This window comes from Phoca vitulina, unplaced genomic scaffold, assembly GCF_004348235.1.
Source record: "Phoca vitulina isolate PV1807 unplaced genomic scaffold, GSC_HSeal_1.0 scaffold16, whole genome shotgun sequence".
Lineage (NCBI taxonomy): Eukaryota > Metazoa > Chordata > Mammalia > Carnivora > Phocidae > Phoca > Phoca vitulina.
This window is the reverse complement of record NW_022589719.1, coordinates 32027621-32046057: the sequence shown is the minus strand read 5'-3', so window position 1 is coordinate 32046057 and position 18437 is coordinate 32027621. Positions and strand designations below refer to the sequence as shown.

The window sequence follows — 18437 nt, the reverse complement described above, 5'->3', positions numbered from 1 at the left end:
AGGCTGCTCAAGTCCTCCTGGCCTCAGGCTGTTGGTGAGGGTGCAGGGAACATGAGTGGGGGTGTGGGAGTGGGGGTGTGTTGGGGGGGGAAATGGATGAGCCTCTGTTAGAGGAAAGCAGGGAATGAGCCTAATGGTCAAGCCCCACCCTACCTGGCCTAAGGCTTAGTGAGTTCCCCTGCTTTCAGCCTGAACCTGGGCAAAATGCCCAGAGCCCCTGTCCCCACAGCTGGGGGGTGGAGGTGAGGCTCTGCCCCAGGTCCCCAAGTGCCTGGGTCCAGGCAGGGTGCTGGAGACCTGGGGGCTTCCGGACCAGAGTGGGGTGCTCCACTGTCCCCAGCAGCCACCTCATCTCTGGTCGAGTGAAGCCAGGGTGCAGTAGAGGCTGGAGGGGGTCAGGAGCAGGACTCCGGAGTGGGGACAGAGGGGTGACAGTCGTGCCAGTCTTCCCCCTACCTCCAGGCTGGCCCAGGACCTGGGGAGAGACTGTGCCGAGGAAATGGCTTCTGGGATCGGGGCACAGATTCCGGGGGTGGAGAAGCCACCTGGCAGGTATCTGCGGGCCTCGCCTCACCCACTACCTCACACGTTCATTCAACAAGCATTTCCTGCCGCTTCCCTGTGCCAGCTCCAGGCTGGAGGCTTGTGCTGGGTGGCCCGCGGGGGCCCTTCCAAGCCACGGCCACACTGCCCGGCCCTGGGCTGCCTGAGCTGCCGCATCTAACGGGTGGGGACAGAAGCAGGGCTGAACTTTCCCCTGCAGCCCTCGCTCCTGTCCAGCTCAGCCCCTTGGCTCCGCAGACCTCCTCGTGCCAGTCGCCTCGCTAGTGTCCACCCCTGCCCCCCATCCCTACCCCAGTACGGCCTCTGAGAGCAGAGGCCTGGGCCTGGGACCGGGGGCTGTTCCTCAGTAGGTCCCAGCTCGCAGGTGTGGGTGTGTGTTGGTGCATCTGAGGCCCAGCTCTGGGTGGGGCGTGTGGGTCTCCCGGGCTGTGTGCGTGGAGGTCTGTATACATCTCCAGGTTGTTTGGGGTGGAGGGGGTTGCTTCAGTGCGTGTGTTTCTGGGTGGCCAGGCTGTGTGTGTGATTTTCTGGATATGTATATGGTATCTGGGAGCATCCAAGTGTGTGCTGTGGTTTCAGTGTATGTGTGTGGTGTGTTGAGAGTTCTGTGTGTGTGTGTGTGTGGATAGTGAGTATGATTTGCAGCCACAAATTCAGTTGTGCAAAAAATGTTGCAGTTCTGTTTTCTTCAAATGACGTTTCATTTGTGAAATGAAATCACATCTGCCCTCTCATCCCTCCTGTGGGCAGATTTGACCCTGGTCTCCTTTGGGCTTCCTGTCCAGCCCCTTCCAGGGGTCTTGCCTGGGGCAAAGCACTGGGGACCCCCTCTGGCCTATGGCCCATGGCCTGTACTTGAAAGCCACTGTCCCAGCCCTATGGCCTATGGGGGCCCTGGCATCGCTGGCCCGCGGGCGGGTATAGGAACCACACAGGTTGGGAGCTCAGCCGGCTGAACCCAGCCTGTGCCACCCTGGGTCGTCCTGGGAGCTCTGGCACCCCTCAGAGTATTCCCTGACTCCTGCCCCTGCTCAGTCTTGGGGCATCATCCCTCTCCTGTGAGTTTGTCTCCCACCCCTTAACTCTGAGAATAGTGAGAGTCCTTGGAGGTTTGATTGTCTGTGTCTGTGACGCTGAGGTGTTTGGAGAACTCCACATTTGGGGACTGAACCTTGCGCCCTCAGCACTGTGTGGGCTGAGACAACAGAAGCTCAACTGGGGGTGGTATGGGCTGTCTTTGGCCTGGGAAGGGGTGCTGCCACAAGTGGGCATGGGAGATGGAGGAGGGAGTGGGGACAGGAGGAGGAGAGCACTCGGGAGAGTCCAATGCGAGAAGCAGTGCCAGCAGTTTATTGTGACAGATACGCCCATGGACCTGAAGTGCCTTCCCACGAAGCGCCTGCTCCCTCCAGCTCCCATGCCCAAAGGGGTCTACGGTATGGTCACGCAGTTATGCTTCAGAAGCTGGGAGGAATGCTCCCAGGGGACCACTAGGATCTCGAAGTCACAGCGCAGCTTCTGCAGGGAGAGCAGGGAGAGAAGGAGGGGTGAGGCTGGGTCCCAGGCCTGACTCCTCACAACTGCCACCCTCAGCCTGTGACACTCCACTCTGGGGTGCGAGAGGAACAGTCGCTGGGCCAAAGGGTCAATGAGTCAAATGGGCAGGACTAGATCCCAGATCTTTCTAGCCCAGTCCAGTGAGGAAGAAGCCCCAAGTCTCCTCCTCTCTGCACCCCACCCTGGCCTGGGGGCTGAATCATCCAGAAGACAGGGGCAGGTTCAGGCAGACATCAGCGCGGCCCGCCAGACGGGTTCAGGTGCTGGGAAGTGGGGTGCAGGGCCCTTACCTCCTCCTGCACTCCAGTGGCAAGGGGGCAGGTCGTGATATCGACGCGGTCTCCGGTGGCCACATTCTTCCGACAGGCTGTGCTCCCCATCTCAACGGTCAGGTAGTACTTGACGCCGGCCACCAGCTGGGGATGGAGGGCAGGAGCGGGTCAGGAGTGTTGGAAGACCACCCTTGACCCACACCTCTCACCTCTCTCCACGTTCAGCACGGGGCCTGGGCCTGGGCCTCGGCATTCCGACCCTGGATGGGGAAGTTCTGGTGGGGATCCCTGGGGAGAGGGGCAGAGGATTGGGCCACACAGGAAGCTGAGACCCAGGTGTGCACACGCCCTGAAGCCCACTGCCCCATCTCCCTCCCTCCCCTCTCCCCAGTCCACCCCCAGGGCAGGGGCTAGTGTGAGGCTAGCGAGTCCCCCTGTAAGTCAGGGCTAGACCCTAGTGAAATCTAGATATGTTGTCCCTAATACATTTTTTTTTTTAAAGATTTTATTTATTTATTCATGAGAGACAGACAGAGAGAGAGAGAGAGAGAGGGAAAGAGAGAGGGAGGCAGAGGGAGGGGCAGGGAGCCCGACGCGGGACTCGATCCCATGATGCTGGGATCATGACCTGAGCTGAAGGCAGATGCTTAACCACCTGAGCCACCCAGGGGCCCCTCCTAATACATTTTTGGCATTAATTCAGTTTAAAAAATACATCGTGTCGAAACGTCCTGAACGCTCCTGTGACATCCCCTTGACCTGGCCACCCCCTGGCCGCCTCCCCAGCCTTGCCCCCGCCCGGCCCGCCGCTGCCCCTGTCCCTGTCCCTGTCCCGCCCGGCCGGCCGCACCTGGCTCTGCGCCTTGAGGATGCTGGTGTCTCGGAAGTAGTACAGGCTGTTGCTGCCCATGTTGTAGCTGGCCACGGCCGCCCGCGCCGCCTTCTGCACCTGCGGGTCGCTGGGCGACAGGTTCGTGCGGCCTCCGATTAAGCGCTCCCCGGGGCGGGCGCGGGCGTCGCGGAGCAGCAGCAGGAGGCAGAGCGCGAGCAGGCCCAGGCCCAGCGCCCGAGACAGGCTGGGAGGCGCCATGGCTGTCAGTCGGGGCCCCGCGACGCGCGCTCCGCTTTTACCGGCTCCAGGCCCCGCCCGCCCGGCGCCCCCGCCCGCCCCGCGCCCCCGCTGCAGGGCCGCGGCCGGGGAGCTGGCGGAGCCTGGGAGGGCCGGGAGGCCGCCTCCCTTCTGCCCGAGTGGGCGGTGGAAGGCCCCAGCACACCTGTGTCCCGCGATGCTGCCCTGCCCTCCAGGGACACGCCCGGTTCGGTGAGGGAAAGGACAGTGACCGTCCCCAGCAAGTGCCCACCATTCAAACAGGTCAGGGAAGGCGCGACCGGTATGAAAGACCCAACAAGTACTAGCAAACTGTTACTACTGCCACCATTTACTAGCTGTGTAACCTGGGAGAAATTACTTAATGGCTCACTGCCTCAGTCTCCCTCTCTGTAAAATGGGTTGCTGTGAGGACTCATCGGGTCAAGTGCTTGGAGAAGGCCTGGTCCTATAAAAACAGTAGGAAAGGAGCCTGGTGCGCTGAGCCAGGCGCTGTTTGACCCTCACAGCCAGAAATGGGAATTAGTAACGTTTCCACTTCCCGAAGAAAGAGGAAGAAACCAAAAGCAGAGGGGAGAACAAATTTGCCCAAGGACACCAGGTAGTAAATAGTAAATGATGACACTGGCTTTTGAGCCCAAGCAGACGACTCAAATCTGTGCTCTCAAACCAGACTGAGCCCACAGGACGAGGACGGCCAGGAAGTGGGGCAGAGCGTCGTAGTGGCTCTGCCATTTACTGACTGGTGACTCCGACAAGTCCCTTGGCCTCCCAAGGTCTCACTGTCATCCTCTGAGGAAAGGGGACAACCCTCACCTGCTAAGGTTATTCTGACGTTAACGCCTGGGACTGGGCCACCCATAGGTGTTCAGTGCAGGCTGGAGGCAGCAACAAAATAGGGCGCTGAGGTTTTTTTTTGGAAAAATCTGGTTTAATAGACAGCACTGAAGTAGCTCCCACGAGAAGAGTCTGAATCTTGGTGGACTTCCTTATTCAGGTTTTAGAGTTCAGTGTAGCTTGTACTTTTAATCACATATTGCAGAGGGGAGGTGGGGCTTTTTGCCCTGGGACCCTGAGGTCTTGTCAGTGCTTAGGGCCTCCAAGGATCCTGCTTGGGGCTTGGAAGAGGTCGTGGTTTACAGCACCTGACAAACCGTTGGTAGCTATTATGATGATGGATGATGAATATTCTAAGCAGGCATAATTCCTGATGATGCATATTCTAAGCAGGCATAATTCCCGGCCTCTCCGAACCCCAGGGCCAGGAAGGGCAGTGATTTCCTCTCGGGGGAGACCCGGACCAGCTGCTCCCCACCCCCTCGGCCCAGCTGTGAAAACCAATCTGAGATTCCAAGGAAGAGTCACAAGTCGCAGGCTCAGGTGTTTGCCTTAAAGGGACAGACCCCAGTTTGTGGGAGAGCTGGCTCAAGTGTGGCTTAATGAGGAGGCCAAGGCCAGGCAGAAACCCAACCTCAGAGAACCCGGGAGGGCGTAAAGAGGCTCAGGACGGCTGTGCAGGGCAGAGGACGGAGAGGCAGCCCCCCCAGGGTCTCTCCCAGGCCTGCTCTGCCATTACTTAGGAGCCTTGGCCACGCTTATCTCCAACAGCTCCCTGGAAAAACAGCCAAGGCCTGGTCTCTGATTCACTAAGGGCCAATGGGTCCCTAGCTCACTCGCCCCTACCCTACCCATCACTCCTCTGCACCGGTGCAGACGAGCACCACAACCTAACTACCTCCAAAGACCTTTCACCCACTGGTCTATCATAAGCACTCTTCGGTAGTAAGCCTCAACCTCATTTTTTGGATGAAGGAAGTTAATCAGAGAGGTCAGGTCACTTGTCTAAGGTCACACAGCTAGTGTGGGCAAAGACGGATGGGGAAGGGAAACCGACAATTACGGGCTTCTATGTGCCGGGCCTTGCACCGGGGCCTCCACACGCTTGCTCATCCTCACAACCGCTTGGCAGAAGCTGTTTTACTAGGGGGTTGGGGGGGCCAAAGGAAAAGTGTCAGTGGTGGAGCCTGGTGGCACCCACGTGTCAGCATCCTAGCGTGTGAGTCCTGGACCTCTCCATGGGGATATGAGGTTGGCTGTGTAGGGGAGGCTCCCTGGGGGCAGGGGTGCTCCAAGAGGATGTTCTCAGGGCTGTGGGTCTCATCTGAAGAAGCGCCCTCAGCCTGGACTCCATCCTGCTTGGACCCCTCTGACTTCCAGAAGGAGGCCTGGGCCAGGTATGTGCTTAGGGTTGGCCACCCCTACTGGCCAGGGGGCGCAGTCTCCATTTTTACTGTGGCCCGGGCATCCCAATCCAGATTGCCCGTGGCACCCCTCTCTTGCCCCTGGCCGAAAGAGTCTTGCTGACCAGTGTGGGCCCTCGACAGCCTCTTCACCCTGGGATGAGGCTACTCAGGACTTTTGTGCTGCCCACAGAACCCTCTTCTCCAAAACTTTCAGCTGGGCCACGGATATTCCCTCCCCCAGGGCTCTGCTCCCCTTTCCCTAACCACATCCCAGGAAGGAGACGTTAAGGCAAGGAAAGCTGCGATCCAACGATCCAACCGTGATTAAAAATCCCATCTGTGGGGGCACCTGGGTGGCTCAGCCGTTAAGCGTCTGCCTTTGGCTCAGGTCATGATCTCAGGGTCCTGGGATCAAGTCCCACATCGGGCTCCCTGCTCGGTGGGAAGCCTGCTTCTCCCTCTCCCACTCCCCCTGCCTGTGTTCCCTCTCTCTCTGTGTCTCTCTCTGTCAAATAAATAAATAAAATCTTTAAAAAAAAAAAAAATCCCATCTGTGGAGGAGCGCTCCTAAGTGCCAGGGGCTTTAGTTCATTAGCTGCTTGAATCTTTACAAACCTGCACCAGGTGGCAGAGGAGATGAGGCTCAGAACAGTGAGCAAATGGCTCTGGGTCACACAGCAAGTCCAGGAGGAACTGAGATCAGAACCAGGTCTGGCTGGCTCCTTCAGGCTATTATCAGCCAAGGCCAGGAGTGACAGTAGGAAGAGCCCTGGGTCCCTGCAGGGAGGGGGGCAACAAGGAAGGAGGTTGGTAGTCACGAGCACAGACTCTCAGCCTTTCACACCATCGGGTCTGCTACTGGGGCAGAGTGGGAAGGTGTGTCTTGAGCTTGGGTCCGTCCCGTAGTTTCTCCTTACTTTCTTCCAGGGTCAGCGGGATCCCTTCAGGACCCCAGAGCACGGGAGTTGGGTTCACTCCAAGCTCTGGGCCCGATCCAAGCACTCATGATTAGACTGGCTGAGGGGGTCAAGTTCTGGCTGGGTACAGCAGGGAAGGAACTCTGGTCAGTATTTGCTGACTTCCACGTCCCCTGGCCAGGCACAGCCTGTTGAGCAGTTTGGAGGCTGACTTTTTTTTTTTTTTTTTAAGATTTATTTATTTGGGGGGATGGGGCAGAGAGAGAGGGAGAAACAGTCTTAAGCAGACTCTGTATGAAGTGTGACATGGGGAGCGATGTGGGGCTCGATCTCACGAGGCTCGATCTCACGACCTCGAGATCACAACCTGAGCTAAAACCAAGAGTCAGATGCTTAACCCACTGCGCCACCCAGGCGCCCCTTGGGCTGACATTTAAATAACCTCCCACGAGTCCCCACTTGGGTCTGCTTTCTCCAACATTCTGGGCCTTGGTCCCTTTGTCCTGCAGGCTAAGTTGGGGCTGGATCTCTGAAGCCACACTGTCACATGGTACATTCTAGATGCCCTTTGTCTCCTGCTGTTCTAGGAGTGAACCAGGAATTTGTGTGGGATGCAATAAAGGGCCCAGATAAAGGGTTTCAACCTACTAACGTGTCACAGACACTGCTTGAGCCCCAAGCGAGAGATGAGAAAGCAGACTCCAGCTCCTTCGGCCTGTGGGCGACACAGGGAAGAGCCCACAGGGAGGAAGAAACAGGCAGCGCATCCCACAGTCTTGTGCTGGGTGGATCCCAGTGCCAGAGCCACGAGAGGCAAAACCTGACACCCAGCACAGGCAGGAGCCACAGGAAGGGTGTCGTGGAGCAGGGAGTCTCCATTACCTAAAGAGTATCAGCAACAGTCTGGCAGTATCAGGACTGAGGTAGGGGAAGGCCATGGCCCGCCAAGCTCCTGCCTAAGCAGCCCAGGCCCACGTGACAGCATCACAACACAAAGGGTCAAGGCTGAGGGGACTCTGAGGTGACCCTGGACCCATCCAGGAAAGCATCAGAAACAGACTGAAACTCTAGGCACAGTCTGAATTACCAGCTCAGTCTGGGAGTCGGGCCGGCGCCCTCCCAGGAAGTGGTCTGTAACACAAGCTGGGCCCTGCTCTGGCCACCTGGTACCCTCCCGGGGCGGCTGCTCACCTTCCAGACCCGGCCCTGCACTGAACCCTCATTCGTACTATAACCATCATGATCTCCAACTAATCACATAATTGCTCTATTCCCGGGGCTTTACTTTGGGTTTCCTTTTTATCCTTCTACTATTCGGAGATGTAGCTAATATTCAGAAAAGCACACAGAACCTATCTGTTTAGTTAGCAGATACTTAGTCAATGCCCGTATTACCACCACACAGGTCAAGACATGGAAACTGCCACCCCCGCCCCCAAGCCCCCTACTCCTCACACCTGCCTCCTTCCCACAAAAGTCATCACACTTCTCTCTACTATTAGTTTTTGCAATAAGCATTTCCCTGCTTTTTCTAGTTTTACCACCAACAGAGATTACTGAGCAAGAATCCACTTGTCAACTTTACGTGAATGGAATCACACTATTTGACGTTTTGTTTTGTTTGCTCAGCACTGAAATTCACCTGTCATTTGTTCGTTTTCACTGGGATGGACAGCCTTGGGGGCTGTTATAAATAAAGCCGCGGTGAACACGCATTCAGGTGCAGGTGTATGGGCATCCTTAGAAACAGCCCTGGGAGTGGAACCACCAGGTCATGGGACGGGTCTTATCTTCAACTTTACTAGAAAACGCCCAACTGTTTCCCCAAGGGTTCAGGCCAATTTACACTCCCACCAGCTAGATGTCAGAACCTGTTGCTCCATTCCCTTATCAGCACTTAGTATTGTTTGACTTTAGAATTTTTGCCGGTGCGTGTACAATGCCATCTCATTTGCATTTCCGATTACCGCTGTGACCGACCACCATTTCGAGAGCTTATTCACCATCTGGGTATTCCTCTCATGACCACCTTACGGGTCTTTTACTCTCTCTACTGTGTTGTCTGCTTCGTCTTCATCAGAGGTACCTTCTCTGGATGCAGTCCCGGGTTGCTTATGTGTACTGCCAATATCCTTTCCCACCCTAGGTTAGCGTCGCCACCCTCTTCCTGGTTTCTTTAGACAAACAAAATTTCTATTAATGGAATTTATTTATCAAATTTTCCCTACTCTGAGATAACAAGAAACTCCTCACAGTTTCCCAATTTTTGCCTTTAATATCTGTCATTCCCTCCTCGCCGGACTGTAAACCCTCTGAGGAAAATCCTGTAAGCAAGTAGTTCCTCAACGATGCTCCGCGGAAGGAATGAAATCCAAGCAGGACTGGGTGCTACACAGCTAGCATTTCATCTGATCTTACCTCATTTTCCAAGTGGGGAAACAGAGGCTCGGAGAGACCAAGTGACATGACCAGGGAACAGAGGGCCCTCAGCTACATGGGTTTTGAGTTACATTTTGAGAACCAACCTGGCTCCTTCCTAGCAGTAAATCCAGTCAAATTAGTCTTTCTGAGCCTCTGGTTTCCTCACCTGTAAAAGAGAAAACAATTACTTATTACTGTGGGAGAAAAAAACGTTTACAAAGATCTTAGCCATGAGCCTGGTTCATACTGAGTGTTCAACAAAGACCAGGACAAAAACGTACCCAACAAAAGTGTAGCTCACTCAAGCCCCCCTAGCTGTGATGTCCATGCTCTTTCTGCCTCCCTAAGAGAGCGCCAGGCAGACAACCAGAGCCCTGCCCACTCCTCCCAGAGGCCAGGTGAGCACATGACATTTGGCAGGTGAACTCTAACCCACATTTGATCCACCCTCTTCCTGGTATCCGACTCCCACTGACTTTTCCACCAGGTGCTGCCTAGCCCAGCTGTTGACTCGGCTGACATCTGGAACATCACAGCCCACCCAGATCCCAGGAAGGGATCAACCCACGCTCTTGCCAGATTACTAAGAGACACTCCAAGGCACCTGCCTGAGGCCCATGTGGCTAGGGTGGCTGCCCTCCAGAGTGGGAAGGAAGCTGCCAGTTTCGATCTGCACTGATATGGAGTGTGGCAGACCTGGTCAGTCCCTGGGGAAGTCCCAGCCCACCTGCTTTTCAACACATGAAGCCCAGTCATGAAAGCCACTGACTTTATTGATTTAAAAAACTTTACAAAGACAGTGACTATTCTGCCAAAAAAGGAGCCAAATAGCATAAAACAGACCAGTGGGGGCAGGAGGTGAAGGAAGGGCCAGGAATCCACTCGGAAAAGCTGATAATTGTTGACCAAAACTGGGAGGGGAAGAAGGGAGATGCATGCAAGAGCGAGAATTTCAAAAAAGTTGAAATGGTGAGGGGAGAGAACTCCCAAAAGACCTTGAAGTACATCAGAAGTGAGTACAACAACAGCAATCTCTTCCTTTGTAGAGGACAAGGGAGGAGTCCCCATGCGGCTGCAAACTCTGGAGACTCAATGCTGGGGCTAGGGACTGGGGGCTCCCCGAGAGAGCCTCACAAGAAGGCGTCGCACCACTCTCGAAGGCACCCGAAGCAGTCCCGGGACTGCTTGGCGTTGGCACCACATGTGTCCTTCAGCCATTCCCGGAAGAGATCTTCGTCTTTCTTTAGCACCAGAAACTGGCCAAGGACCACATAGGCCTGCAAAACAGGCAAAGTAAAGGGCATGCTGCTAATTGCTCTGTGGGACCGAGAAAGAACAGGGAGACCACTTTTATGGCATTCAAAGCACATGAGCCTAGGAAGTAGGGCAGGCTGGGGCTGTCTCTTCAGATCACACGCCACTGGCCACCCCCAACAGCTACTCTCGCTTTCCTCAACCCCAAAGTGCCAGGAAATATGGTAGTCCGCCACCCCCAGCCCTGCCCAGGTGCATGCAGCCACCCCACACCTTGTCAAAGCCCCTTTCCTCCAGCTTCTTGCCCAAGACTTCACCAATCCCGGCCAGGCTCCCCACTGGCTTTTCCCCCATGGGCTCTGCCACGAAGTCCCGGTGCTTTTGGGAGGTTGTCATCTTGATCAGCTTAATCTGGGAATCCCAAGAAAAGGGAGTTAGGGCTGAAAACCGGGAACTCCCAAGGGCCCAGTGCAATGTTGTTAAGAGAAAGCGAAACCAGCCATGAGGGCTGCTAACTCAACTCTCCTCAGTTCACGGATGTGAGAACTGAGGTCCAAGAAGAGCCTTTTCCCTGCTACGCACAAGAATGGCTCTCTGCGGGAACTGGGTTTTCGTGCTGCCCCAGAGGAACAACCAGCCTGCCCGCACAGGTGGCGCAGGCGGGGTAGTGGGAAGATTTCCCAGAGTCGGTAGCCGGGGCCCTCCCTGAAGCTGTCACTCCCTCTGTGACCTTGGGGGACTAAGAAGGCCCTGAACCCGCCTGGAGCGGCTCCACCGCCTGAAAGGCAAAGGAAAGGTCTCTCGGCCCCGCTCGCCCGCACGCACCGCTCACAGAGCGAGAGCGCGCGGGCCGGAGCGCGCACGCCGGAGCGCGCACACCTGCTCCTTCAGCCCCTCGGAGTCCCCGCTTGGAGTCCCGCCCCGCCGCGCCCCGCCCACAGGTCCCGCCCACCGCGCCGCGCCCCGCCCCCTCCACGCGCCGCCGCGCCCCGCCCTCTCCCCGCACAGCGGCCCGGGCCCTCTCTGAGGGCGCATCCTCTGGCCCGCTACGGCGCCAAGGCCCCTTTCTTGCCCTCCTCCCCGCACCCCCTCCCGCCTCCAGCTCGGGCCCTGCTCCGCGGCGAGCGCTCACCGGCACCTCCGGCTCCTGTAACGGCTCCTCCCGCCACCCGGCTGCTCCCACCGATACCTCAACCCACTAGAACTTTCTTCCACTTCCGCTTCCGGGTCGCCTCAAGAGCCTCCTTTTAAAAAATTCCGAATTGGGCACTTCTAGCCGCATAGAGCCATAGAGATGAGGCACTCTCGACCTCAACAGAGTCCTTAGTAGGCCCCGCTTTCGGGCTGTCCCGCGGGAAGCCCGGCTGCCTTCTGTGGTCTCGCTTCTCGGGCAGCATGTCCGGTCTCAGGGAGCTGAGGCCTTCGAGAAAACTCCATTCCGCGCTACGCGGCATCGGGAACTCAAGAACTTAGCCTTGGCCGACCCGGCGAGGGGAAGAGTTAGAGGGACGGACAAGGCAGGGGAAGGTGGCCGATAGGCTTCCGAGATAGCGCCGGAAGTACGGTGCTCGGAAGGGTCCGACTCGGGAGGGCTCGCGTCGTCCTCGTTGCCACGGGCCTGGAGGAGTCGGGTAGGAGTCGGAGGCGCAGGGGACTTGAGTCTATGTCCACGCCAGCGTCCTGACCGCCGGCAGGCCCCTTTTCTGTGCCCTCGTTGACTCAGCTGCGGAGTGAGTCGTGGGCGAGCCGCTCTCAGCGTCCAACCTGGAGAACGAGGTCGTTCGGGCAGCGCCCGTGGGAGACGAGGGCCAGAGAGTAAGTGTGGGTCTCTGAGCGTCTTTCTTTGCTCCGGCATAGGGAGGCAGGAGGGCAGGGGACGGCAGCTAGAGGTGACACTTCGGAGTTTGCTTTTGGAAACCATCAGCCTCGGTGGTACCAGTCCTTGTCCTCTCAGTACCCACGTCAGAAATCTAGCCGATACAGCCGACCAGGCCGGCTTACCCGATGTGTTATTAACTCGTTCCTGGCTTGGACCATCGCTCTGCGTCTCCTAACTGGCTGCTGACTGTAGTGTGTTTAAAAACAAACAAACAAACAACTGAGCATCTGTGGAGTGTGGCTGTGCTACACGTAGAATGTCCAAACGTGTTGAGGAAGATACAGTTTATCAGGCATTCCTTCCCCAGAGATTGCCCGCATGACTTCTGTAGAACATGTATTTAGTTTCTGTGATTATGCCAGTACGCATAACGTGAGGGTTTTTTTTTTTTTAAGATTTTATTTATTAGAGAGAGAGCACAAGCAAGTGGAGGGGCAGAGGGAGAAGGAGAAGCAGACTCCCCACTGAGCAGGGAGCGCACCCTGGAATCATGACCTGAGCCAAAGGTAGAGGCTTAACCGACTGAGCCACCCAGGCGCCGCTAACATGAGTTGTTTTTAGGTGCCATACACTGTACTTTATGTATATACACTGTACACAATGCTTAGTTTGCATTATTTTATTCTACTAACAGTGATAGGAGTTAGGTACTATTTGGCTCTGAAGCTAGAGAAGTTGAACAGCTAGTAAATAGCCAAGGTAGGATTTGAATCCTAGTAATTAGGTTTTGGAGCTCACGTTCTTAACCAGGAAACAGTCACTCCTCAGTAAAAGGTCTCTCTCCATCTTCAGAACAGTCCAGGTTCTGAACTGGCCATCCAAGAAACTCAGGAGGAGGAGCTGACAGTCTCTGCATCCCTCACCCCCCTGGGACAGGACCCAGCATGTCTCAGGCCACCAAGAGGAAGCATGTGGTGAAGGAGGTGCTGGGGGAGCACATGGTGCCCTCTGACCAGCAGCAAATCGTGAGGGTGAGTGGCATTGGGCACAAGCTGCTCTGCCTCCCCATTCTTCTACTCCCCTTGGACCCCTAGGATGGGGGTAGGGTGCAGCACAGCTTACTGGATATTTGAGCTGACTGATGAGGCTGACTAGTTCTTGGTCTCTCTTGGACCAGGTACTCAGGACCCCAGGGAACAATCTGCATGAAGTGGAGACAGCCCAAGGGCAGCGCTTCTTGGTGAGCATGCCCTCCAAATACCGTAAGAACATCTGGATCAAGAGAGGTGAGAGAGGCAGCCCTCTAGGAGATAGCTATTTCCTGTGAGCTTGGCTTTCCCCACTACAAGCAGGATCTACTGTGTTTTTTGTTCTCTCTTACCTGCAGGGGACTTCCTCATTGTTGACCCCATTGAAGAGGGAGAAAAAGTGAAGGCCGAGATCTCCTTTGTGCTCTGCAAAGACCATGTGCGCTCTCTGCAGAAGGAAGGGCTCTGGTAGGGTAGTCCCCTTGGTCATTGGCTGCCTCATTTCTGGGGAGACTGACTTCCTAGCTGTGAGATTGGAGGAGGGAAGATCATGGCATCCCAGGCAGGGATAGCTCAGAACAGCTTTTTTGCTGATCGAGTTTTCCGTCCCTTCTGACCCTGGCTCTTCTCTTGGCACAGGCCTGAGGCCTTCTCAGAAGTGGCCGAGAAACACAACAACAACAGGAATAGGTGAGAAGCCTTACGACAAAAAAATACGGGTTCAGGCCTCGGTGCCTTGAGGGGGAAATAGAAACATTCTTTCTTCCTATGTAGTGTCCCTGGTGGGCGCTCCTAAATATGTGGTTATGAGTACGGCTTGAAGGTCAGATGTCCTGGGTTAAGATCATGGCATTGCCACTTGTAAATGCATGATTTTAAGCAGGTTACTTGATCTCTTAAGCCTGGATTTCCTCATCTATAAAGTGGGAGCTTTGTGAGGATTAAAGGAGTTAATGTTTGTAAAATTGCTTAGTATAATACTTGGTATGTGGTGTGAGTCCACTTAGTGTTAGTTGGTGGTTGTAGAATCCTTATTATTAAAACCAGTGGTTTTAGCAAACTTTTGAGGTGGGGTGTGAGGTAGTCTTTAGATAGTTTTTCTTGGCCATGTGGTCCTCCTTTTTGTGGGGCTCCTTGATTGCAGATCTAGTTTTCCCAGAGGGCATTGGATTAACCCTGTCCCTTTTCCCCCGTGCAGACAGACTCAGCCAGAACTCCCAGCGGAGCCACAGTCATCAGGAGAAGAGTCCAGCTCTGAAGATGATTCTGACCTCTTTGTTAACACCAACCGCAGACAGTATCACGAGAGCGAGGAGGAGAGCGAAGAGGAGGAGGCAGCCTGAGTCCCTGGACCCACTTCTCTTGCTCAGAGACTAGTTCTTGGCTCCTCTGAGCTTGGACATTCTCGGGGTGCTCTGCAGATCTTCCCCCCAGGATGGGGGACAAGCCAGGGCCCCTCTCTGAACTGACCTTCTTCTCAAGGAGAATTAAACCCCTGGTGGGTGATGACTTGTGCTGGTGTCTGAGTGGCTCTCTGGAGGGAGGAGGGTCTTGTGGTGAAGTTAAAAACTGCTTCTTGGTGGGTCCCTCAGGTGCAAGTCCTAAACGAGCAGGAAATGGGAATGGCTGGAACCTTTCCTAGATTCTCTCTCTCACTGGGCACTCAGTAAGCACCAGGCCCTGTGCTGTGCCTTCTTGCACGTATTTAATAATAACTGGGAGCAATCCCTCTGTATTGCCAGCTTGCGATTAATACTGACTCAGGCGTTCAGGAACACAGCTCTAGGACCTAGTGCGCCCTGCCTCTAAGAGACACTCAGGACGAATTTCATCGTGCCTCGTAAGCTGCTTTTTCTGGCTTTCTAGTCACCGTGACTGCAGGAGTGCCCACCTCCATGCTGCTGTGTACATCTTCTGCTTGGTGGCCTCTTGTGGCTAATCAGACCATTACTCCTCAGCTCTCCTGCAAACCACGTCATCCTTGGAAGCTTTTATTTCTGGTTATATACGCCTTCATTGCTGGCATTGATCTTCTAACCACTGTTCAGACATTGAACAGCTTATCTCCTGGCTTAGAGTCTTCCACCCCTGCTTCTGCTGCCATTTTCTCCATCCCATGGGTGGTTCTGTTCAACACTGTGACCCCCTAGTTCCTTGTCTTCCATTCCAGGCCTGCTGCCTACCTCGGTCACTCGCTGCACCCCTGCCATTGATAGGAATTGCAGCCCCTCTTGAATTCAAATATCTGTACAGTCACCACCTCCTGGCTTTGTTGCTTATTTGCTCAACTACCTCCTCTGTATCTTCATCCACAGCCCCTCCCCACACACATTCTTCCCATTATTGTCCTATCTTCACTTCCCTCCTTGTGCAACATCGATTCCGTCCACACCCTCCACTCAACCTTGTTTCCCTCACCTGTGTTTATCTAGTAAGACCTAACCCTGGGCAACCCAGCCATTCACTTCTGTGCCTGTGCTCAATTAACTGCTAGAGAAAACAGCCAGCCTAACTCACCTTAAATTCATATTTACAAACCTCAGGTGGACACACAGCACTGCCTAGCAGATCTCTGGGATGTCGTATTTCAAAACTTGTATGTTGTCTATCAATTTCCCCCTTCCCCTGTTAGGTGTTCACCACATACTTCATTAAGAAATGATAGCCATTGGAGGGAACTCTCACCTCCTCGTTACCAACCCTACAAATGTGCTTACAGATTGTCTTGTCTTTAACTTCCCCATGTAATCCAGTGGGACTTAAACCTTTTCTCTTGTGCTTTGGAGCTTGTCTGTCCTCTTGAGTAAGGAGTTTATGTGAGTTTTGTTTTTTGCCATCCTCTGTACTGGGTATGTTAGCATCAGAGGTGCTATGGAATCCCCCATCTGAAACACGGTCTGAAAGACCTGTCGCGAATCGCACATCCTCTCCAGCTACCACTGCATTTTTCTGCTCCTTGTTCACTTTCCTTTATATTAGCTTAGTAGCTTTAAAAATATACATGTCTGTATATTTGTGCGTATATGTATATATACAAAAAATAAACTTCAGATGAGTTAAGGATACGTATGTGTGTGTATAACTTGTCTGAAATTTATTTTTTATGGGAGGCAACTTTTTTTTTCTAAAGGGGTAGTCATTTGTCTCTATATCATCTACTGAATGGGTCATTCTTTACAGATTTAAACTTTAAAATAAACTAAATTCCTGCATACATATGGGTCTCTTTTTGCAGTTTCTCATCTGTTCCGTTGATGTATGTGCACATACCATATTTTATAGCATGACTGGTAATCTCATAGCTCTCACCCTGCCCCACTGTTCCTTGAAAATTTCATATTTTTTCTTACCTAAGAACTCTAGAAGGAACTTGTCGATTTCCATTTAAAAATCCTGTTGAGATTTTCATTGGCAGGGTTTTCAATCTCATAGCTTGATGTGGAGAAAAATGCTATCTTAACAGTTTTGAATTTTCCTATCCAGAAATGGTGTGTGTATGTGCTTTTGTAAGGTTGTCTTCATATGGGTCTTTCACATTTCTGGTTCAATTTAGTACTAGGAATTTTAGTTATTTGTTGTTACGAATGGGATATTTTGAAATTACATCTCTGACTATCAACTGGCATTTAGGAAAGCTGTCTTTGTTCCCCTAGTTGATCTAATCAAAAAAGATTTTTTTAAGATTCTGTTTATTTATTTGACAGAGCGAGAGAGCACAAGCAGGAGGAGGGGCAGAGGGAAAGGGAGAAGCAGACTCCTCGCTGGGCAGGGAGCCTGATGTGGGGCCCGATCCCAGGACCCTGGGATCATGATCTGAGCCAAAGGCAGACACTTAACTGACTGAGCCACCCAGGCGCCCTCTAATGGAATTCTTTTGTGCTAATAGTTTTTCAGTTGATTCCCTTGGCTCTCTGGGCAGTGCAATCATGTCCTACTGGCGGTAGCTTTATCCTCTATACTTGTTTCTTTTTAGGGGTCATGGAGGCCAGGGCCTCCAGTATAATGTTGGGTGGCACCCTCATTTTCCTCCCTGTGGGAACTGTTCTCGTGAGTCATGTAACACAATTCTTGCTTTAGGTGTCTGGTAGATAACCTTCATTAGGCTAAAAATGTTTCCTTCTGTTCCTAGCTTACTGAAGGCTTTTCTCCTTTATTTATAGTGATGGATCTCGCTGCCTATTGAGATAACCAAAAGTGAGGGATTTCGCCGCCTGTTGAGAGAACCAAAAGACTTCCTTTTATTATTGTGCTGCTTTCCACAGACAGGCTTCCTTGTATTGAGCCATCCCTGCAATCTCATATAAGCCCCACTTAGTTTTAGAGTTTGTTTATTTCTTTAGGATTTTTATATTTACTTCTGGGACAATTTCATTTCTTATTTTAATGATCTCCCTTTCCCAATTTGGTAACAGCCTTATGCTAGCCTTGTAGAACGGACTTGGAAACATTTAATCTTTTTCTTTGTTCTTGAATAATTTGTAGAACAGGAGTTACTTGTTGCTTCAAAGTTTGGTAGACTTTATTTATAAAAACATCTGTGTTTGGTTCCTTTTTAAGGGGTAGATATTTGCCTGCCTTTTAATTCTGTGGCCTTTTGTCTATTCAGGTTTCCTATCCTTAAGTCCATTTGGCACTTTATATTTTTTTAATCATAGTTCATGTGTGTTTAAGCTTTTTCAGGCAAAAGGGTAATGCATAGTATTTGTATTACTTGGGACTTTCTTACCTGTAAGTGTCAAAATTTAACTCCCAAATAACAGAAGCAAACTAGGGCTCATTGACCAAAATCTAAGAGAACACCTCTAGGCAGAGCTGATCCAGAGCCAGCATGATTTCATCAGGACTCCCTCTCATTTGTTTCTTGGATTATCTCCACTTTGCTAGGTGGACCAATCTCTGTCTCCCTACCATCGTTTTCTTCAGGAAGCTCCACTTTACACTCAGTCCTAATGGACAAAGAGTTCCTTCGTAAGCATCTGTGTATTTCACGGAAGACCATTTGGTCGTCTTGGGTCACCGGCCCTCTCCCGAGCAAGTGCTGTGGCCAGGGCTGAATAGGGAGGATGGGGTAAGAGGCAAGATGAGCCAAGCCTGATCCGTACGTACAACACATGCTTCCCAGGGAAGAGAGTGGTTCTTTTACCAGAATAAGCAGACAAGGTGAGAGCAGATAAAACCAAAAAACATTTGTCCAGTATTCTGTGGATTTTATTTTCTTTGACTAACTTTGCAAGATGTCTGCCTGCATTATTGG

General features: G+C 53.0%; 3 protein-coding genes across 3 annotated transcripts; 1 reads left to right on the top strand and 2 right to left on the bottom strand.

Annotated features, from left to right (window-relative positions):
* Positions 1–1891: 1891 nt before the first annotated feature.
* On the bottom strand, positions 1892–3532 carry CST6 (cystatin E/M). Its single transcript, XM_032414711.1, has 3 exons — positions 3244–3532; positions 2412–2537; positions 1892–2082 (listed from the first exon to the last, which is right to left on the bottom strand). The coding sequence occupies exons 1-3, from the start codon at positions 3481–3483 to the stop codon at positions 1996–1998; spliced, it is 453 nt and encodes a 150-aa protein (XP_032270602.1). The 5' UTR covers positions 3484–3532; the 3' UTR covers positions 1892–1995.
* A 6305-nt stretch (positions 3533–9837) lies between these two features.
* BANF1 (BAF nuclear assembly factor 1) lies at positions 9838–11564 on the bottom strand. The gene is made up of 3 exons (XM_032414712.1): positions 11469–11564; positions 10610–10747; positions 9838–10359 (listed from the first exon to the last, which is right to left on the bottom strand). Exons 2-3 carry the CDS (start codon positions 10730–10732, stop codon positions 10213–10215), a joined length of 270 nt encoding a protein of 89 aa, XP_032270603.1. The 5' UTR covers positions 10733–10747; positions 11469–11564; the 3' UTR covers positions 9838–10212.
* Positions 11565–11652: 88 nt separating this feature from the next.
* EIF1AD (eukaryotic translation initiation factor 1A domain containing) lies at positions 11653–16241 on the top strand. Its single transcript, XM_032414710.1, has 6 exons — positions 11653–12151; positions 13008–13186; positions 13333–13441; positions 13543–13651; positions 13823–13873; positions 14382–16241. Exons 2-6 carry the CDS (start codon positions 13100–13102, stop codon positions 14524–14526), a joined length of 501 nt encoding a protein of 166 aa, XP_032270601.1. The 5' UTR covers positions 11653–12151; positions 13008–13099; the 3' UTR covers positions 14527–16241.
* Positions 16242–18437: the final 2196 nt, after the last annotated feature.